General features: G+C 35.3%; 1 protein-coding gene across 2 annotated transcripts; it reads right to left on the bottom strand.

Annotated features, from left to right (window-relative positions):
- Positions 1–1391: 1391 nt before the first annotated feature.
- Positions 1392–19683, bottom strand: LOC122142541. Of its 2 annotated transcripts, XM_042753762.1 has the most exons (14): positions 19589–19683; positions 19456–19498; positions 19322–19376; positions 17892–18210; positions 16825–16948; positions 15460–15685; positions 9751–10027; positions 8703–8880; positions 8103–8179; positions 6130–6310; positions 5685–5933; positions 2390–2561; positions 2134–2282; positions 1393–1963 (listed from the first exon to the last, which is right to left on the bottom strand). In XM_042753762.1, exons 4-14 carry the CDS (start codon positions 18174–18176, stop codon positions 1785–1787), a joined length of 2097 nt encoding a protein of 698 aa, XP_042609696.1. In that variant the 5' UTR covers positions 18177–18210; positions 19322–19376; positions 19456–19498; positions 19589–19683; the 3' UTR covers positions 1393–1784. The 2 variants fall into 2 exon arrangements, with proteins under 2 accessions (XP_042609697.1, XP_042609696.1); XM_042753763.1 differs by lacking the exon at positions 19456–19498 and having other exon boundaries at positions 1392–1963; positions 19589–19644.
- Between the last annotated feature and the right edge of the window lie 261 nt (positions 19684–19944).

Below are 19944 nucleotides of genomic sequence, written 5' to 3'. Positions count from 1 at the left end.
GTCGGCTTCATTAACAAATGACTCTTAAGGTAAGAATCTAGTCATATTTCAGTTTTCTCGATTGTTAATGTAACTGATTTTAGTTGGCACTTTTTTTCCCCAAAACATTAATTCAGTTTTCAAAACAATGGCACATTTCTCAAAAAGTTTAACAATGATTAAGTTAAACATTCAGTAGCAAAACTGACACACCAATCAGAATCTCTGCATGCTAACAACGGAAGAGAGAGCTGAGCCAGTCATCTACAGGGGTTTATACTTACACATACAGTAGAATTACAGTACAGCACCAGTACATTAGACAATCGAAATTTCACTATTCTATATGTACAGTAAACTGTAGCACATGTTGTACACATTCAAGCATGTGACTGTTTAATTTTATTTGTAACCATTATTTATTTATTTGTTTCATGCGTATTTTTTGCAAAACACAATTCTCTATTTAACACACATCTAAATCTAACAGGAATCAATATTATGGCAAAGGTGTTTGCAAATGTTTGCTTTTGAGATGTGTTTGTTGTTTTGAATGCAGTGCTTCATTTTGCAAGAGATGTGAAGCATTTTGCATTTTGCATTTTCTTTGTGCAATTCTTGGATTTGTGTGTAAAGTTTTGAAAATGTTTGTAAGCAGTTGAAAAAAAACTAAGAAAAACTGTAATAACTAGATTGAAAAGTTTGAAAGAGAAATTTATGCTGACTTGTCTTAAAGTCTTGTTTAAAAAAACAAAAACAAATGTTTGGTTAGTTAGATGTTTTGATGTTTGCTAAAGTGTTGCTGGGATATTCTGGGTGAAAAAAAAGGCACTTCGGAGTGCAAGGGGAAAAAGGTCATGTGCTCTGCACAGGTTGAGCCCTACCTGTGCACGTCCCTGTGTATGACCAACCACCATTGATATGACCATTAATCACAGAGTAACAACTGGGAAAGTGATCAAAAATAATGAGTGCATGATGCACCCAACACTACAATACAAAATTATTTGTCAAATAAATAAAACACAATGAAACATTCATTTTAGTTGGAATTGTTATAGATTACTTCTACTGATTGTAGTTATACATGACATGGTTAAAAATGACTGAATGAATAATACTTAAAAGTAGGTTAAGATGAATTTTCTAATTGTGCCCCCCCTAAAAGCACAAGTGGCCCTGTCTGCACCCCCACCCTGAATTGCATTGCTATTTTTATGCAGACATCTTTTAAATATCTCAGATCACTTACCTTTTCACATTTTCAAGAAGATTATGACAGCTCCAGAATGTATGGTGGATCATCCTGACCTAGGCTAGAACTGTTTGTTTAAACGTGTTCTCTCTCAGAATCCATTAAACATCTACAGGGCAGACTATGGGTCTTTAGGTATAAGGGGAACAGAAGCATAAGCTGTGTTTTAATGCATTTGAGTCATCACTTTTTATTGAGGAGCAAAGCATAAAGTACTGTTCCATTTGGGTAACTGTTCATCTTAGGTGTAACTTTTTAAAATTCTCATCCCAACATAACATTTAATGTAACATACCAAATACAGAAAGGACACAATTCTGTTTGTACAAACATTTATTGTCTGAAAGATTGTTGTGCTGAGGTTTTTAAGCAGTTTTTCTATAGAACATCAGGCACAGCAAAACTGATTGTCTATAGACACACAGCAAATGAATACAAAAATAAATGTAATAATTATACTAAATAACATTCTTTTTAAAAAATAAACTTGTTTGGGTGGTGCAAGGAATAAGGGCAGAGTTCCCTGCTGCTCAGGGAAGGTTTGTGGGGTTCAGACCTGTCCTTGATTGAACCGAGACACGTAGCTGGCTATCACTTCCAGTTTGTCTGGTTTCTCAAACTGGGCTGTGAGATCCTCAGGTGTGGAGATCTTCAGGACCTCATCCACGTATGGGGCTGGGTCCATAACAACTTTCTCAAAGATGAGGTCCATCAGGCTGTCCACGTAGTCTGTAAAAATATATTTTAAATCGTTTTAAAAATGACTTTTTACTTTTAACAGAAGGTTTCTTTTTTACAGAAGCAATTTAATACAACAGTTATTTATGTTCTGCTTGTGATATAATGTCTGTATCTACAATGTTTATTTTGAATTTTAAATAAAAGCCTGTGAAACTCACGAAAGGTTGGATCTGCTTTCACTGGCTTTGCAGTGCATTGTCCTTTCTTGCACTTTGGGAAACTGAGCTTATATAGTGGCTCAGCAGCTGCTGTCGTGGCTTGGGGACGCCCAGCATTCTCATTAAAATGTAGGGCTGCCAGGTAAAGTCTTTAGAGGAAACATAATGGTTAAACATGTTAGGTCGCACATGTGTCTTACTGTGTGTGTTTTGACATACGTATACATTCTAAATTAAATCTACTGTACTGAGTTACCTGCATAACATTTCAAGAAAAGGAAAGACAAGGTTCTTGGGCGCAAAACGCTGAAATACGCTGTGAAACTCCTCCAGCGACGAGGTCTGATGGTGAGGGCTCAGCTTCTCCACATCCTTCAGAATCCTCTTGTTTGTGAGCACCTTCTCTAATCTACAGAATGCAGGTGTCCCTGGTGGGAAAATTATCAAACTATGAGACAGTTTTACTAACAGCTTGCGCCAGCACAAACCGTCTAATAGTACGGTCATGTTTTATTAAAGACGCGCAGTGACGAATTAGCGCTGAAAAGGCGTTGACAGTTAATTTTGCACCTGATCTTATGGAATATGCATTTTTAGGAGTTTCAGACACTACAGATTTACTAACGTTTGCGCTCGTCAAATTACTGGTATTTGCGCCATTATTTAACGCACAAAAAAAACGTCTTAAACTGTTTTGCAGTTGAAATGGCTGCAATTACTGTTACAGAGAACAGAAAGCACGTGTAGAAGGGAGAATATTTCTTCCACATGTATTAATTAATTTGGAAAGAACGCATTATCCGAACATATTGTTTGCCAAGCCATGTTGTTTTTAATTATCTTCATCAAAAAAAAAAAGACGACTTTGAACCTTCAACTAGGAGTCACGCAATACCAGCTCAAAACTTCTAGCAAACCTTAATTTTTGGCCTCCGGTTCTTTTCAGCGTACTGTGGCTTTTATTTCTTTATTCTTTATTTACAACTATGCTAATTTGTGCTGTGCTTGGCATATTAGGTTGGTTGATATGTAAATTAGATGTTGTGTCTGTGTTCTTTAATGCGCGAGTTGTTAGTAAATCACCCACAAAAATGTCCACACCCATCAGTGCTCTTGTTCTAATTTGCATTGTTTAGTAAACCTGGCCCTATATATTTAAAAGGCTAAAAAAAAAAAAAAAAAAATAATATATATATATACACACACAGTACACTGTAAAACCCGACAAGTAACTTTACTCAAACGGTTTGAGTAAACGGATATCCTTAAAAAGCTGACAAGTTAGGTTTACTCAAACCGTTTGAGGCAACCGATTGCCTTAAACCATTTAAGTTTTAAAACTAACAGTTATGAGTACTCTGAACTTAATTCAGTTGAGTTCACTGAAAGAAGATATACATTGCAATTAAGTAATTAAGTGATTAATTGTCATTTGTTGTAACTCAAAAGCCCAGAGAAAATATCATCAGGTGTTATACACACACTCACACTCTTAGAAGCTGCTTTTATCCAAAGCAACTTACAGTGCATTCAGGTTAGCATTTTTTTTTTTTTTTATCTAACTTGTACCTAGATGTTGGTTGTTATACTGTATATTGGTGATGATAATCATTGATTATTAAACTGTTTGGAGTCTAATCTCTGGTGAAATAGGGGTTGTGTAATTAGTTGGATTGATTACAGTAAAAGTGATTCTAAGAGCCAGTGGTTCTGTGATAATCAGTTAATATAAAGAACTTTCCAAACAGTTTGGTTTTCTGTGGTGTCAGTTAGTCACACACAGACATCAATAATCAGCATATGAACCTCAACAATGGTGACCATAAAAAAAAAAAAAAAAAAAAAAAAAAAAATGCAGCAGAGCATGCTGGGAGCCATGGATGGGTTTTGTACCACAATAGTACCCAGCATGCATTGCAGCATGTTTTTTTTTTTTTTTTCGTAACCATTGTTGAGGTTCATATTCTGTTTCTGTGTGTGACTAATTGACACCATGTAAGACCAAACTGTTTGGAAAATTCTTTATATTAACTGATTATGAAACAACCACTGACTTTTTGAATGGCTTTCATTGTAATCAACTGAACTAACTATAGAACACCTATTTAGTAAGATTTTGAACTCTGATCAGCTCCATAATTGATGATTATCATTACCAGTATGCTGTATAACAACCAATACCTGATCATATTTTCTCTGGGTTTTTTGAGTTATAACAAACATGTTTCAAAAACACATGACTACAATGTCCAAAAAAAATTATCTAAGACAGAAGTCAAGGGTCAAGAGCCCAACTAAAGCAAACACTGATCTCTAACATGGTTACTTCAAATGAAACAATAAATCAACATCTAAACCTTAGTTAATTCTCAATCAGATCTTCTGTAGACGTCTGGACAGAAATAAAGTCAGTCTGGTTATTAATAAGTGGAGCTGGTGATGCTGTTTGTTAACAGCAGCTGTTCATCACTAAAGCTCAATCAGCACTTAATTAATCACTTGATTACATAATTGCAAAGTTTTAAAACTTACATGGTTTAAGTAAAGGCAATCTGTTTACTCAAACTGGTTTGAGTTACTGTGACTTGTCAGGTTTTACAGTGTACAGACCAAAAGTTTGGAAACATTACTATTTTTAATGTTTTTGAAAGAAGTTTCTTCTGCTCATCAAGCCTGCATTTATTTGATCAAAAATACAGAAAAAACAGTAATATTGTGATATATTATTACAATTTAAAATAATTGTTTTTAAATTTATTATACTTTAAATTATCATTTATTTCTGTGATGCAAAGCTGAATTTTTAGGATCATTATCACATGATCCTTTAGAAATCATTCTAATATGATGATTCATTATCAAAGTTGGAAACAGTTCTGCTGCTTAATATTTTTTCAGAACATGTGATACTTTTTTAGGATACTTTGATGAATAAAAAGTAAAAAAAAAAAAAAAAAAAAAAAAAAAAAAAAGAAGCTATGTTTTTAAAATATAAATATTTTGTAATAACAATATACACTACTGGTCAGTAATTTGGGGTCAGTAATTTTTTTTTTCTTTCTTTTTTTTTTAAATAAAATCAATACTTTTATTCAGCAAGGATGTGTTAATTTTTTTTTTTGAATAAATGCAGTTCTTTTTAACCTTTTATTCATCAAATATATTAGACAGCAGAACTGTTTCCAACACTCATAATAAATCAGAATATTAGAATGATTTCTAAATGATCATGTGATAGACTGGATGTTACATGTGACACTGAAGGCTGGAGTAATGATGCTGAAAATTCAGCTTTTGCATCACAGGAATAAATTATTTTTTTTTAAAGTATATTCAAATAGAAAACTATTATTTTAAGTTGTAATAATTTTTCACAATATTACTGTTTTTTTCTGTATTTTTGATCAAATAAATGCAGGCTTGATGAGCAGAAAGAAACTTCTTTCAAAAACATAAAAAATAGTAATGTTTCCAAACTTTTGGTCTGTACTGTATATATGGCATGTGTGTCATATGCACAGACACATGATTTACAAACAGGGTGAACGCACCAGCTCTCAACCACTTGCTCTTGTCCCTTGAAGTGGGCTGCGGATGCAAGCACCGTGGGAAAACAGGATCTTCATGTGTGTGTATGTCTTGGACATGATTAAGTATTGAAGTCCACTTTGCCACTCGCTCTTGCCTCGAGCAAGAAGAAGCTGCTGTCCAATATATGTGGTTTTTTATACTGCGAAGCCACTTACGCAGTTTCACACATTCTTTGCTCTGTGAAATCTTCAGCAGTTTCTTAGACAGTCCTAATAATTCAAACAAACAAACTGTTTTTCAGACATGCACAGACATACAGTATGCATTTAATTCAAAATCAAAAGGGACATTCATGGCCAAAGTTATGAATTCAATTTGTAAGGTTTGATTCTTTGTTGATAGAATAACCAGTGTGTGATACTAAGTGAAGCACATAACCCCACGTCCACACACAGGAGCTAGTACCTTTTTCTGTGTGCCTCACATCACAGTACTGTGTGATGTTAGCCTCCCGCAAGAATTTCTGTACTCGAGGGTGTCGGTCTGTAACAATACTATCGAAACTCACACCATGTGCCCTCAAGACATCAAGGCTCCTCTTCAGACCCTCTTTCTCCATACAGTTGCTCCCTCCGACTTCATTACTCTGATCATAAAAAAGGGCAGATATGGTTGACACTTCCTGCTAGCTCAGGACTAGACATTACTAGACAAAAAGACGGCGGCTATTTATACAAAGTGAAAGTGAAACTTTTATAAGTGAAAATAGCATATTTTCTTAGCGAAAGATTCTAAAGGATTTTCTGCTATTTATACTACTTCTTGCAAACAGTGGCAGTTATCTGCACCTCAGTATTGTAGTACATTATAAAACAGTATGCAGCAATAACATATTGAGTGTCAATTATGATTTTAATTCAAATTATTAAATGGATGCCACCTTATTGGGACAATAAAGCCCCCCCTACACCTACCCGATACTTTGTCAACTTTTTAAGTACTTCCTTCATTTTTATTGAATATAAATGCCTTTCCGATATGATATGCGATTTGAAAAGGGAGAAAAAAAGTTTGTCAAGCGCTTTACCATCTACACAGCAAAATCCCCAGTGTTAATTTAACACTCTGAGTGTGGACTCATATAAACACTGAAGTAGTGTTAAAAGTAACACTGAAGCAGTGTTGAAGTTAATGAGATAATTAGGTGTTTGATTAAGTGATGATTGACTATTATTGAAGACACCTGATTTTAACAAGCAGAATCACCAAAGAATACAACCACAATTTGTGTGTCACCATTATAGTGGTCAGTATTAGCTTTACTTGGGATCTTGACCCTTAAGTGGTTAACTTTAGGTTTTGTGTGGCTGTGGTAACTGAGTTATAACAGACAGACAAACCAGAGAAAATGTGGTCATGTGTTGTTGGTTGTGTTTTGGGTCTGGATACTTGAGTTGGATTGTCTTTATTTATTACATAAGTTAAATGAAAAATACAAGACCTTGCATTTTGGCCTAATCAGACAGATATTTTTTAAAAGTTACAGCTACATAATAAATAAATAAGTTTTTATTTAGACACACAGACATCAAGAATCAGCGTGAGCATCACAACAATGGTGACCACCAAAAAAGCATGTTATAGCCAATAAGAACTCATCATTTTTGCCGTTTTTTATGTGAGTTTTTAGTATTTAGTTTTGTGATGTTCAGAGTTGATCTGTTTATCTGAATATGCTGTTTGTCACCGTTGTTGAGATTCATACACTGATTCTTGATGTCTGTGTGTGCCTAAAATAATAAAACTTGAAAAAGAAATCAGAACAGTTTGCAAGGGACCCTTACAAAATGTATAGCAGATGCAGACTTTTTCACTGTGGGATCAAAAGTTGTTATATTCAATCAAGGAAATATATCTCAGAGAAAAGACTCTGAATGAGTTCAATGATTCAGGTCACATAATGATTACATTAAAACATAATCATCACAACCTGATGACTTTTACTCTCGGCTTATCTGTCTGTTATAACTCAGTTATATCAGCCAAACAAAATTTAATGTTAAAAAGTCAAGGGTCAAGATCCCAAACTAAAGCAAACACTGACCACTATAATGGTGACACACAAATTGTGTTTTTCTCGTTTGATGATTCTGCTTGTTAACATCAGGTGTCTTCAATAATGGTCAATCATCACTCAATTAATCACCTAATTATCTCATTAACTTTAACACTGCTTCAGTGTTACTTTTAACACTACTTCGGTGTTTATATGAGTCCACACTCAGAGTGTTAAATTAACACTGGGGATTTTGCTGTGTAGGCCACTGGATATGATTTTTCATAGTCTGTTGCTCTGAATTGGCTTACAACCGGATGACAAAATTTCAATCATTTTAATTTCATTAAATGTTTGTAACAGTCTGCATTTTTATACTCACCTGAAGAAGCTGCAGATCAATAATAGTGCTGGTCCTTAGGTCCATCACAGAGTAACTGCCAAACTTGGCAGTATGACCTTTACAGATAGAGGTGTTATGTTTAATTTGTCTTACATCCTATACGTGACCCCGGAGCACAAACCAGTCATAAGTAGCACAGGTATATCTGTAGCAATAGCCAGCAACACATTGAATGCCAAAAATCATTAGGATATTAAGTAAAAATCATGTTCCATGAAGACATTTTGTAAATTTCCTACTGTAAATATATCAAAACTTCTTTTTTTTATTAGTAATATGCATTGCTAAGAACTTAATTTATACAACTTTAAAGGTGATTTTCTCAATATTTTTTTATTTTTTTTTGCAAACACATATGAACTATTTGATTTTCAAATAGTTGCATCTCGGCCAAATATTGTCCTATCCTAACAAACCACACATCAATGGAAAGATTATTTATTCAGATTTCAGATGATTTCAATAATTTCAAATTGACCCTTATGACTGTTATTGTGATCCAGGGTCACATATGTCCTTTTATGATGTCCTGCTTTCAGAGTAATCTCTAAACTGAGACAGTCGGTTAGTATTTAGTACCTGGTAAGTTAACCCTCCAGTCACCTCCTAGGACAATGTTCTGCTGTTGACGGAGCTGCTGTAACATGACGTCCTGTGTGGTCTTCCAGCTATGAACAATCGCGGGCTCTATGTAACTCCGGGCATGATTTCGAAAGGTCTCATAGTTTATCATTTTCAGCTGCATTGCCCGGAAGATTTAGGTCAGAATGAGAGGAGTGTTTTTTTCAGTATGGCTTCAGGGACTGTATGTGTATTTCTCCATGTCAAGTGTAGTTATTGAAGGGTTAGTTTACCCAAAACATGAAAATTAGCCCATCATTAACTCCTCCTCAAAGCATTCTAGGTGTATATGATTTTCTTCTTTCAGACGAATCCAGTTGGAGTTATATTAAAAATTGTCTTTGCTCTTCCAAGCGTTAGAATGGCAGTCAATGGCTGTTATTTTTTAACAGTCTGAAAGAAGTCAAATAAAGCGCATGCATCCATAATAAAACGTGCCTCACACTGCTCCGGGGGATGAATAAACGCATCCTGTAGCAAATCCATGCGTTTTTGTGAGAAAAATATCCATATAATGAAATCCTCCGACATTCTTCTTTACAAATCTTCATTTTGTGCTTCTAATTCGTGACCAGCGTTTTGTTTTGCTCTCTCTTCACGTTCGTCACTAATCACATTACGCTGACTTCCACCTTTGACAGTTGGATGAAGTGAGAGGAAAGTGTTCATTACGTTTTAAGTATGGATATTTTTCTTACAGAAATTCCTTTATTCACCCCCCGGATCCGTGTGAGACACGTTTTATTATGGATGGATGCACTTTATTTGATATCTTTTGGACTCTTGAATAGAAACACCCACCAACTGCCATTATAAAGCTTGGAAGAGCAAGGATAATTCTTAATATAACTCAGATTGGATTGGTCTGAAAGAAGACAGTCATATACACCAAGGATGGCTTGAGGGTAAGCACGGACTAATTTTCATTTTTGGGTGAACTAACCCTTAAATGATATTAAATGCTATAGTCAATTATTGGCTATACAGTGAAATTCTAATCCCCTACCTTTTTAAGTCTGAAGAAAGAGGCACCAGTGGCATACAGTGCAACAGAAAGCTGAAGGTTTCCTGCAGCAGTGCTTCCAAGAATTGGCTGACTATTCCATTTTCTAGAGAAATCACAGTCTGGACACCGTTGTTCTACAGAGAGGAACGTCCCAACCCTTCTCGTCCGCACATCGCAAACACGGTAACACTCAGGGCACTGCTCAAAGAGCTCCAGTAGGCAGCTTTCATAAACAATGTATGTTGTGTTCTTTTGAGCCGGCTTGGAAGATTGCATCCTATTAGAATAACATAGATTTCATTAAAAAAAAAAGTGACCCTGGACCACAAAACCAGTCATATATAAAAAAATAAAAAAAATAAAAAAATTGAGAATAAATAAGCTTTCCACTGATGTATGGCTTGTTAGGATATGAAGATATTTGGCTGAGATACAACTATTTGAAAATCTGGAATCTGAGGATGCAAAAAAATCTAAATATTGAGAAAATCGTAGGTTCAGATCACAGTATGGTTTTTGACCCACGGATCGGATCATTTTTCGGATCAGCAAGAAAAGAATAATAATTTAATTTAACTTGCTTTCCATTTATTACTTAAAGCGAAGTACTTATTTGATACCACAGCAAATACTACTAGATTAACCAAGAAAGTTTAAACATGATTAAAGAGACAAGAGAACAGCCAGTTAAAATAAGAACAAATACACAAATTACAAGCATAGATAAATACAACAGAATGTGTTACAAATAAAATATGGTTGGTAGTATTCAAATACAGAAATGTAATAATTAGGGAAAATAATGTATAGTGTTTGCCGTATAAATTAAATATAGATTTTTATCACAGCTGTTTTGTTGTTTGATGATCATTAATGACAGCAGCAGTATTTATAGGCCTCTGTCCCTTTAAGACTTGATGCAAGCATCTGTTTTCATTCACTTGAGACATGACTGACTGCGTTTACCTGAAAGATTGTCGATATGGGTATTTTGTCATAATTTTATGTGTCTGTTCAGAGGATTCAGAAGAGGATTCAGTTCAGTGTTCACACAGCGTCTGAAACGTGTGTGCGCGCTTCACGTGTGTGCGGCTGTGTGCATAGAGAACAGCCCGCGAGTAAAGCTGCGTCCCAGTTTGCCTACTTGTACTATGCCCTAAAAGTATGTACTCTTTTTGTGAAGAAAAAGTACATACTTTTGAGTTTTTAGAAGAATAGTAGAGACCAGGACAAAAAGATGAGCCCCAGATACAGATCCCCTGTAAAGACCTTGTCTCAAACGGCCACCGGGACAAGACCACAGGAAACAGATGATTCTTCTGCACAATCTGACTTTTGCTGCAGCCTGGAATTGAACTGCTGGTTTCGTCTGGTCAGAGGAGAACTGCCCCCCGACTGAGCCTGGTTTCTCCCAAGGATTTTCCTCCATTCCCTCACCAATACATTTATGGGTTCCTTGCCGCTGTCGCCTCTGGCTTGCTTAGTTGGGGACCACTTAATATCCAGCGATATCGTCGACTTGATTGCAAATTATTGCACAGATAGTTTTTAAACTGAACTGAGCTGAATGATGACATCACTAAATTCAATGATGAACTGCCTTTAACTGAAAAATGAGTGTTTACTATTGTCATTTTGCATTATTGACACACTATTTTCCTAATTAATGCTGTACAGTTGCTTCGACACAATCTGTATTCTTAAAAGCGCTATATAAATAAAGGTGACTTGACTTGAATAGTAGGCAAGTTTTGGGATATACTACTTCGTCACAGCTGCTTGTTTAACGGACACTCTGTTGCTTAGTTATGTGTATTCTGTCACCGTTTAACTGCCCTGTCACAGTTAACATCATCCACATTTCGTTTAATTTGCTTTCCTACCATATTGGAGAGAATTGAAGTGGCTGGTTGATCTGCAAGTCGCGGGTCCTTCATGCCGAGAACTCTGGTCATGTGAATGCATAATGATGCATTTAAAAGGTAATGACCAAACGTATGTGTATAAAAGCTCATAATGTTGCTGCAGATTAAATATAACGTGGATAACATTAAATTAATATTTTTTCATCAGGTTAGACACTTGTTTTTCATCAGGTTAGACATTGATTATTTATCATTCAAATCCATTTCTCTACCTGTCGGTTGGTCGCGTATATCCGCCATGTTTGTAGTTAATGCGTGTTTGTAGTTCTAATCGAATCCTCGTCCACCGCGCAATGTGTTGTGGGCAATATTACATTTACATTTAGTCATTTAGCAGACGCTTTTATCCAAAGCGACTTACAAATGAGGACAATGGAAGCAATCAAAAACAACAAAAGAGCAAAGATATATAAGTGCTATAACAAGTCTCAGTTAGCTTAAACGCAGTACACCTAGCAAGGGATTTTAAATAATATAATAAAAAGAAAACAGATAGAATAGAAAAAGAATAGAGCAAGCTAGTGTTAGATGTCTTTTTTTATAATTGTATAATAAATGAAAAGAAAACAGATAGAATACAAAAAGATTAGAAAGGTAGTTAGATTTTTTTTTTTTTTTTTAAGAATAGAATTAGAATAGTGAGTGCTAAAGTTAGAGGGTCAAATAAAGATGGAAGAGATGTGTTTTAAGCCGATTCTTGAAGATGGCTAAGGACTCAGCTGCTCGGATTGAGTTGGGCAGGTCATTCCACCAGGAGGGAACATTTAATTTAAAAGTCCGTAAAATATTAGCCGTTAGAGTGTGCACCGATCTGCACTTCGAATTCTAACTGGAAGTAGTAGACCATCCGGGAACCTTGCCATACTTTTTTAAACATAATATGATTTGGAACATACTAATTCTATTTTCGAATACTATTTAGGACGCATAGTATGCAAATTAAGCAAGAGGGTCTGGCTGCAGACTTGCATTCTCAGACTTGAGGTGCGTCCCAAATCACGTACTTATGCACTATTCTATGACATTTTTTAGTATGAATAGTGTGAGTACTGCGTTCACACTGAAAATTCCAAAAAGAAAAAGTGCACTTTAAATACCTGGATGATGCACTTAAATAACCGAAAAAACGAAGTGTGGAATGTTGGACACTTCATGCACTCAACTGTCACAGCTTTAATTACATAGCGAAGAGGGAGAGGCTATCAGACTCCAATTATGAATGACAAAATAACCTTATATAATTCATACACTACATTGTTGAGTACATAGTGCATAAGTACATACTGGATGAGTGCATAGTGTATACTGCGTAATTTGGGACGCAGCTTTGCACTCTCAGACACTTATGTTTCCGCAAGTGACGTCACATGCAGTCTTTATTTCGTTCTATTTATTTATAATTTTTTGTTTAAATCTCTCAAGATTTTACAACAGTAGTCAGGTGGTGAAGACAAGAAAAAATAAACTAAATTACGATGCCACTCTCTACTACTTGTGACGTCACTTGCAATCGACACAAATCGTGCGTGTTGTCGATGGAGACAAGACACTGTGGTGCTTAAACGATAATACTAATTTAGTACCGTTAAGTACAGGGTCCTGCAAGTCATCTGTAGGAGAAAAAGACAAGACCCGCAAATCTGTGGCAACAGAACAGCAGAATATGAACGCAATGTGCAAAGTCTCTCGCTAAACGCTTTCCTCCCATAGAAAAACAAACACTTATTATGGCTTAATGTATTAAGATGCTATAAAAATATCAAATTCAATATACAGTTTATTAATTTTACTGAATATGTATATAGTATTTTCCTCCCATACTGCAAAACTTGGCATAATGTGGCATAATGGATTAAGATGATAAAGACCAAACTCAATATGCTCCTCTTCATTATTAAAATATACATTACTTCTATGTACAGGCAAGCAGGTGAGCCCAGAATAAACAACAAGTCTTGCGTTAAGAGTTTTTCCATATAGAATAAACTGTCTACAGCTCTTTTATATCATTGTCTTTGTCCATTAAGCTACATTACGTGTTTTATTTATAATAATTTTCTATGGGAGGAAAATGTTTAACGTGCAATTCAACACATTGCGTTCTGGACTCATCTGCTTGCCTGTACGGAGTTGATCCTTTTAAAATCACTTAATGCATTTCATAATGCACCTTCATATTTGCTGGTCTGTATATACTTTGAGTCAACAACAAGACCTATAGGCTACTGAATTGTCTTTATCATCCGTTATTATGCCACATTAAGTATTTTGCTGCATGGGAGGACAAGTGAAAGTTAAAGTTTGCTCATTGTGTTCATGGCCATCTGCTTGCCTTGTAGTACAAAAAATAACTATATATATCGAATTTGATCTTTTAATTGCACTTAATGTATCCTAATACATTAAGCCATATCAAGTGTTTATGTTTTTCTACAGAAGGAAAATGCTTAACAAGAGACTTTGTGCATTGCGTTCATATTCTGCTGTTCTGTGACCGCGGATTTGCGGGTCTTGTCTTTTTCTTGCAGGACCCAGTACGTTATAGTACTAAATTAGTTTTAATCATTTAATCACCACCACAGCGTCTTGTCTCCATTGGCAACATGCACAATTTGTGTAAATTGCAAGTGATGTCGCAGGTAGCGGAGATTGCGAGTAACATTGTAATTTAGATTCTTTTTTCTTGTCTTCACCACCTGGCTACTGTTGTAAAATGTTAAGAGATTCAAACAAGAAGTAATAAATAAAACAAAATTCAATTCAATTTCTCATTCAATTTCGAGCATCCAGTAATATATAATCACACGTCTTGTGGAGCTTTTGGAGTATACATTTATTTGCCATTTTAACTGTTTGGAAACGGAGCGTAAATGTGGAAGTCCATCAAAGATTTATTATCCTGTTGTGCCCTCTGATTGGATATCCGTGTGCCTCCCATTTTTTGTGACCGTGCAGACAAGTACGTGCGGTCAGTAGGCTACTGCGCATGCACAGGCTGTGTGAAGAAGCCCGTTGCTACTCGAACCTGTACAATTCGTCAGTAAAACAATATAAAGACAGCCAGATGTGCAATAACTCTGGGTAATTGTCTGTTCACGTTTGTTCACTGTTCAAGCCGTTCTACTGCGGATGTATGGAACACATCAGATCAGCGTATGCTTTCGGTAATATAAATACAAGTAGTCCGTGTCCGTGCTATCCGTGTATGCATCTGGATTGCTCATGTGGAAAGTATAACAGAGGCTTAACAAATCGAGTTCCCTTTCGCCTTTTCTCTCTGGAATTGTTTAAAATTCACTTGCTTGTGTAAATACGAACAAATTATAAACTTATACTGTATTATGGTTAAATTTTGCAATTATTCTGTGGATCACATGCATGCCGAACCGTGGGGCTTGGTCCATACAGATCACAGATCAACTACGATCAGTTTAACCACTAGAAAATCACCTTTAAAGTTTTACAAATGAAGTCCTTAGCAATGTATGTTACTAAGCAAAATTTAAGTTTTGATATATTTACGATAGGAAATTTACAAAATGTCTTCATGGAACATGATGTTTACTCAATATCCTAATGATTTTTGGCTTTAAAAAAATTATAATTCTGACCCATACAATGTTTTGTTGGCTGTTGCTACAAATATACCTGTGCTACTTATGACTGCTTTTTTGCTTCAGGGTCACAAATGACCAAATTACACATACATCTTTTATTAATATTTTAATATTTTAAGGAATGCAATTCAACTGAATGCAAAATGTTAAGAAAAGTTGTTACTCACGTCACATCTGTCGGCTCAGTCAAAGCTGTGACAGAGTCTACAGGATCACATGTAGAATCCAAAGGCTCTTTGGCGATCAGACTTGAGCTGCCTCCAAACGGGTCCTCCTCTTCCTCGTCCAGCTTCAAACGAGATCTCTTATTTGGCCTCTTTTTTGATGATGATGACAGCAGTGGTTGTGAGGAGCCAACACCAATATCAGGGCATGACATAGCTGTCTGTGTGCCTATTAGGGATCCAACAATACAGTTAGTCCAAGGTTCAATTACATACCTCGGTTTGGCTTGGCACATCAGTGTGTTTTCTGGATTATTATATGCCTTCTTAATTTCTTTTGAGAGAGGTATTATTTTTACCCAAAAAAGTATGTATTGGCCATTATGGAGCCCTATAAACACATGTAATGTGTGTTTCATTCATACATGGACCCCAGAGGGCACCCTCGAGCAGAAAATCCACACATGCATCACAGAAGCAACAGAACTGATGACTTTCCAGGAAATCCCTAATATGAATAAAGGCATTGCTATCACTGTAACTGCATAAAAAGAAGATATAACGTTAAACGTTTCGAATGGTGAAACATAAGGACAATAAACACTTGTCTGCAGCAATATATGGTTTATCTGTGTTCTTCAAGCTTTTCAGATAATTTCATAATGAAGTATTTTTGTTAGCCAGTTGCTAATCAACATAGCCTTTATTACAGTACGTATTTTCTGCCTCATTCTGTGATAAGAAGCCACATCAGATCACAAAAGGAAATTTCAAACACTTGACTAATGTTGTGACGTAAAATTAAGTTAATTTTAATTTTATAGTAAATATTTATATATAAATGTATTTAGGCCTACTTGTTTTTTCATGAAAGTATTTTACAACAATACAAAGAGCAATGTGTGACATTTTACCAGATTTAGACTTTTATTTGTAAATACAAATTTTTTACTAGATTTTATAAAAATTATTGTGCACCTGTGATTTTTCTAGAGTATCTTCTGCTGCTGAATTATCCACTAACCTAGTTTATAATAGCATTGTTTTCATAGATTATGATTATATATTTTTTTCATTTGTTATTTTTCATTAAAGTGAAGTTGTCTATATGTAGTAGATTGTGTTTAACACACAAAAGAGTGAAGATCAGGTCAACACACAGAAGTATAGAAATTATACATTGATTTAAAAAAAAAACTGTGCTGGTATCAGATTGGATCGGTATCGGCAGATACTCAGAATTTTTTGGCGGTTCTGAAAAAATGGTATCGTTGCATCCCTATAAAAAATTAATAGCAATTACAACTTAAAAATACGACAGAAACAGAATGAATGAATTCACAGTATGTAGGATCTAGATCAGCAAACCTGTGCTCTTGTAGTGAGGACGTAGAGTTTTTATTGACAGCTGGGTGGCAACGGTGCAGAGTTGAGTTGTGTCCGTCTGGCAGGCCACATGATGCACCTTGGCCCATTCTTCAGACGAGCTTGACTAAACAAGAGATAAGTGAACGGGTAAAATATATCACCCCGTCATTATATATTTAAAAACATCAATGGGAGTGCTAATCGTCTTGAACTTCCAAAAGGCAATTTCAATGCAACTTCAAAGAGCTCTACACAATCCCAGCTGAGAAATAAGGGTCTTATCTACCCAAACGATCGGTTATTTTCTGAAAATAAATAAATAAATAAATAAATACACTTTTTAAACCACAAAAGCTGGGTTTGCTCTAGCTCTTCGATGCGCGTCTTCACACATTACGAAATCCTGTTGGAAAGGTCATGTGCAGTTAGTTCTTCGTCTTTGTACTTCAGTCAAAAACTCCATCTCATTTTCTTCTCCAACTTTAAAATCATCCGACATCGTTGTTTTACCTGTTTTGTAAGGGCAATGACTTTTTTGCATGTTGGTTTAGTAAACACTGGGTCAGTATGTGACCTTTCCAACATCACCTAATAAAGACGCGCATGCACATCACAGAGCTAATGCTAGCTGAGCATTTGTGGTTAAAAAGTGTATAAATATTATTTTTTTCCAGAAAACGACCTATCATTTCGCTAGGTAAGACTCGTATTTCTCGGCTGGGATCGTGTAGAGCTCCTTGAAGCTGCACTGAAACTGCATTTTGGACGTTCATATCGTTGGCCACCTTTGAAGTCCACTGTATGGAGAAAAATCCTGGAATGTTTTCCTCGAAAAACATAACTACTTTACGACTGAAGAAAGACAGACATAAACATATTGGATGACATGGGGGTTATACACTATCAGGAAATATTTATTCTGTTAGTGAACTTATCCTTTAAACTTTAGCCGCATTCATTGTGAAACTTGCTAACTAGCAAATTATTAGGAAAGGCGATTTGCACATTTAAAAAAAAAAAAAAAAAAAAAAAAAAAAAAAAAAAAAAAAAAAAAATGGACCACTCACTTCTGCTGAAGGTGAAGCTGGATCACGAACAGTTGGTACCGATCCATCCCTCAGGATCAATTTTGTAGCAAAACCTGCTTTGTACTGACCCTCATTTACAAAGCAGTCTTGTGTAAAATGATTCGAGCACACATAAACACATTTAGGTAGATCAGGGGGCGCATCCCCTTCAAAAACAAAGGTAATCCACTGCGTCTTCAGCGGCTCAGACGTCGGGACTAAGTGACGACAGCCATGTTCATTCTTACAGCCAACAACAGAGCACCTCAACCGCTTGGGAGCCATTCTCCAGACTGTTTACAGATCACTCAGGACGGGTCTGTGATAAAACACCAGTGTCAATCAACAGTCATGGGAGGAGCCTGTGCAACGTGACATCACAGAGCCAAGAATCTGAGAACGGCATGATCTGAGACATTGGTTTTTATTTGTGACCCTGGAGCACAAAAGCAGTCATAAGTAGCACAGGTATATTTGTAACAATAGCCAACAATACATTGTATGGGCCAAAATTATCCATTTTTATTTTATGCCAAAAATCATTAGGATATTAAGAAAAGATAACGTTCCATGGAGATATTTTGCAAGTTTCCTCCCGTAAATATATCAAAACTTAATTTTTGATTAGTAGTATGCATTGCTAAGAACTTCATTTGGACAACTTTAAAGGTGATATAATCAATATTTTGATTTATTTGCACCCTCAGATTCCAGCCAAATATTGTCCTATCCTAACAAGCCATACATCAATGGAAAGCTTATTTCATTACATTTCAATTCATTACAATTTCATAATTTTCAAAAAACAAAAAACAAAACCAAACACACTTCCAACACACAATTATCACAAAACACCATGTGGATTTTTATCATTATAGGGTGGTTGTGTACACACACTGCCAACACACATTTATGTTCAAACACCATATAAAAGTACGTTTGCATCTGATGAGTCGTTTAACATATTTGGCCAAAATCTAGAAAAGATGAAGCTGTACTGGCTATGACTAAGTGCAAGAAAGCCTGCTAGATCAAGACTCTCTTCCTGTGTTTCTTTCTTTTTTGGGTATATAAAACTCTGTGCTTTATTATTATTGTTGTTGTTGTTGTAAAGCCTATCTATGACAAGCAAAAAAAAAAAAAAAAAATCTCTACCTGAATCATCATTCTCTAAAGCAGGTGCACACAAATAGGCTTAGCTGGTAGCAAGTTGCAAAGTGCAATACTATACATCTATACATTTAAACAGTAAAAAATACCAGCTCTTTAATCAGAGCCAGACACAACACCCTCATTAATGTGCTATAATCATTCAAAAAAAATAAAAAATAAACACCAACACATCTAATAACATATATAAATACAAAAACACATTTCAATACTTTTAAAAACAGCAAAATATAAAACAAACATACACTTCAATCACATACCTAGCAGCAGCTCCGACAACAGTTCTCTAACTCTGACATAAACCCTCGTTGACGTCTGCAGAATATATTTTATACACATAATTACACAAAACATGACACTTTAGTATTAGCCTACATCAAACATTGTTACATACCTGACAACAGCTACGACAACTGTTTTCCAAACCTGGCACGAACCTGCACAAAATATTTTAACGCGCATGATTACAAAATATCACGCATTTAAAGAGTGTTACAGCCAACATAACCAACAAAACTTGTCTTTACCTCAAAGAGAGAAACCACAGTCAGCATTACTCCAAAGCTAATGCTATTCCATTCATAAAGGACGCGAGGCTGGAAACTACCGTACTCACCCTACCAAACAGGACTACCCTAAATACTCTATTACAGAGCCTACTATTCATTATTAGTATTATTGTTGTTATTATTATAGGCAAAGAAAAAAATAACGTTACTAAACAATATTTTTTTCTACTTAAACCGGTTTTTAGAATGGTAATAATACAGAGGAAAGCATAAAAAATAAACATTAAAATATGAACCAATTAATTATTATTATTATTTATTTTTCTTTCTTTCTTTCTTTCTTTCTTTCTTTCATTTTTAATTTTATTTTTGTA

The sequence above is a fragment of the Cyprinus carpio genome, unplaced genomic scaffold (assembly GCF_018340385.1).
Source record: "Cyprinus carpio isolate SPL01 unplaced genomic scaffold, ASM1834038v1 S000000001, whole genome shotgun sequence".
NCBI lineage: Eukaryota > Metazoa > Chordata > Actinopteri > Cypriniformes > Cyprinidae > Cyprinus > Cyprinus carpio.
Note: the sequence above shows the minus strand (reverse complement) of the source record. Positions and strands in the feature narration are given on the sequence as shown.

Bases quoted from the DNA above. Each gene is read 5' to 3' on its own strand.
- LOC122142541 (XM_042753762.1), bottom strand. From the start codon at position 18,176: ATGGCTCCCAAGCGGTTGAGGTGCTCTGTTGTTGGCTGTAAGAATGAA. The intron at 16,949-17,891 runs GTGAGTGGTCCA...TCTCTTGTTTAG, and splicing joins CAGCTTCACCTTCAGCAGAA to TCAAGCTCGTCTGAAGAATG. The intron at 2,562-5,684 runs GTGCGTTCACCC...TTTTCCCACCAG, and splicing joins GAGCAAGTGGTTGAGAGCTG to GGACACCTGCATTCTGTAGA.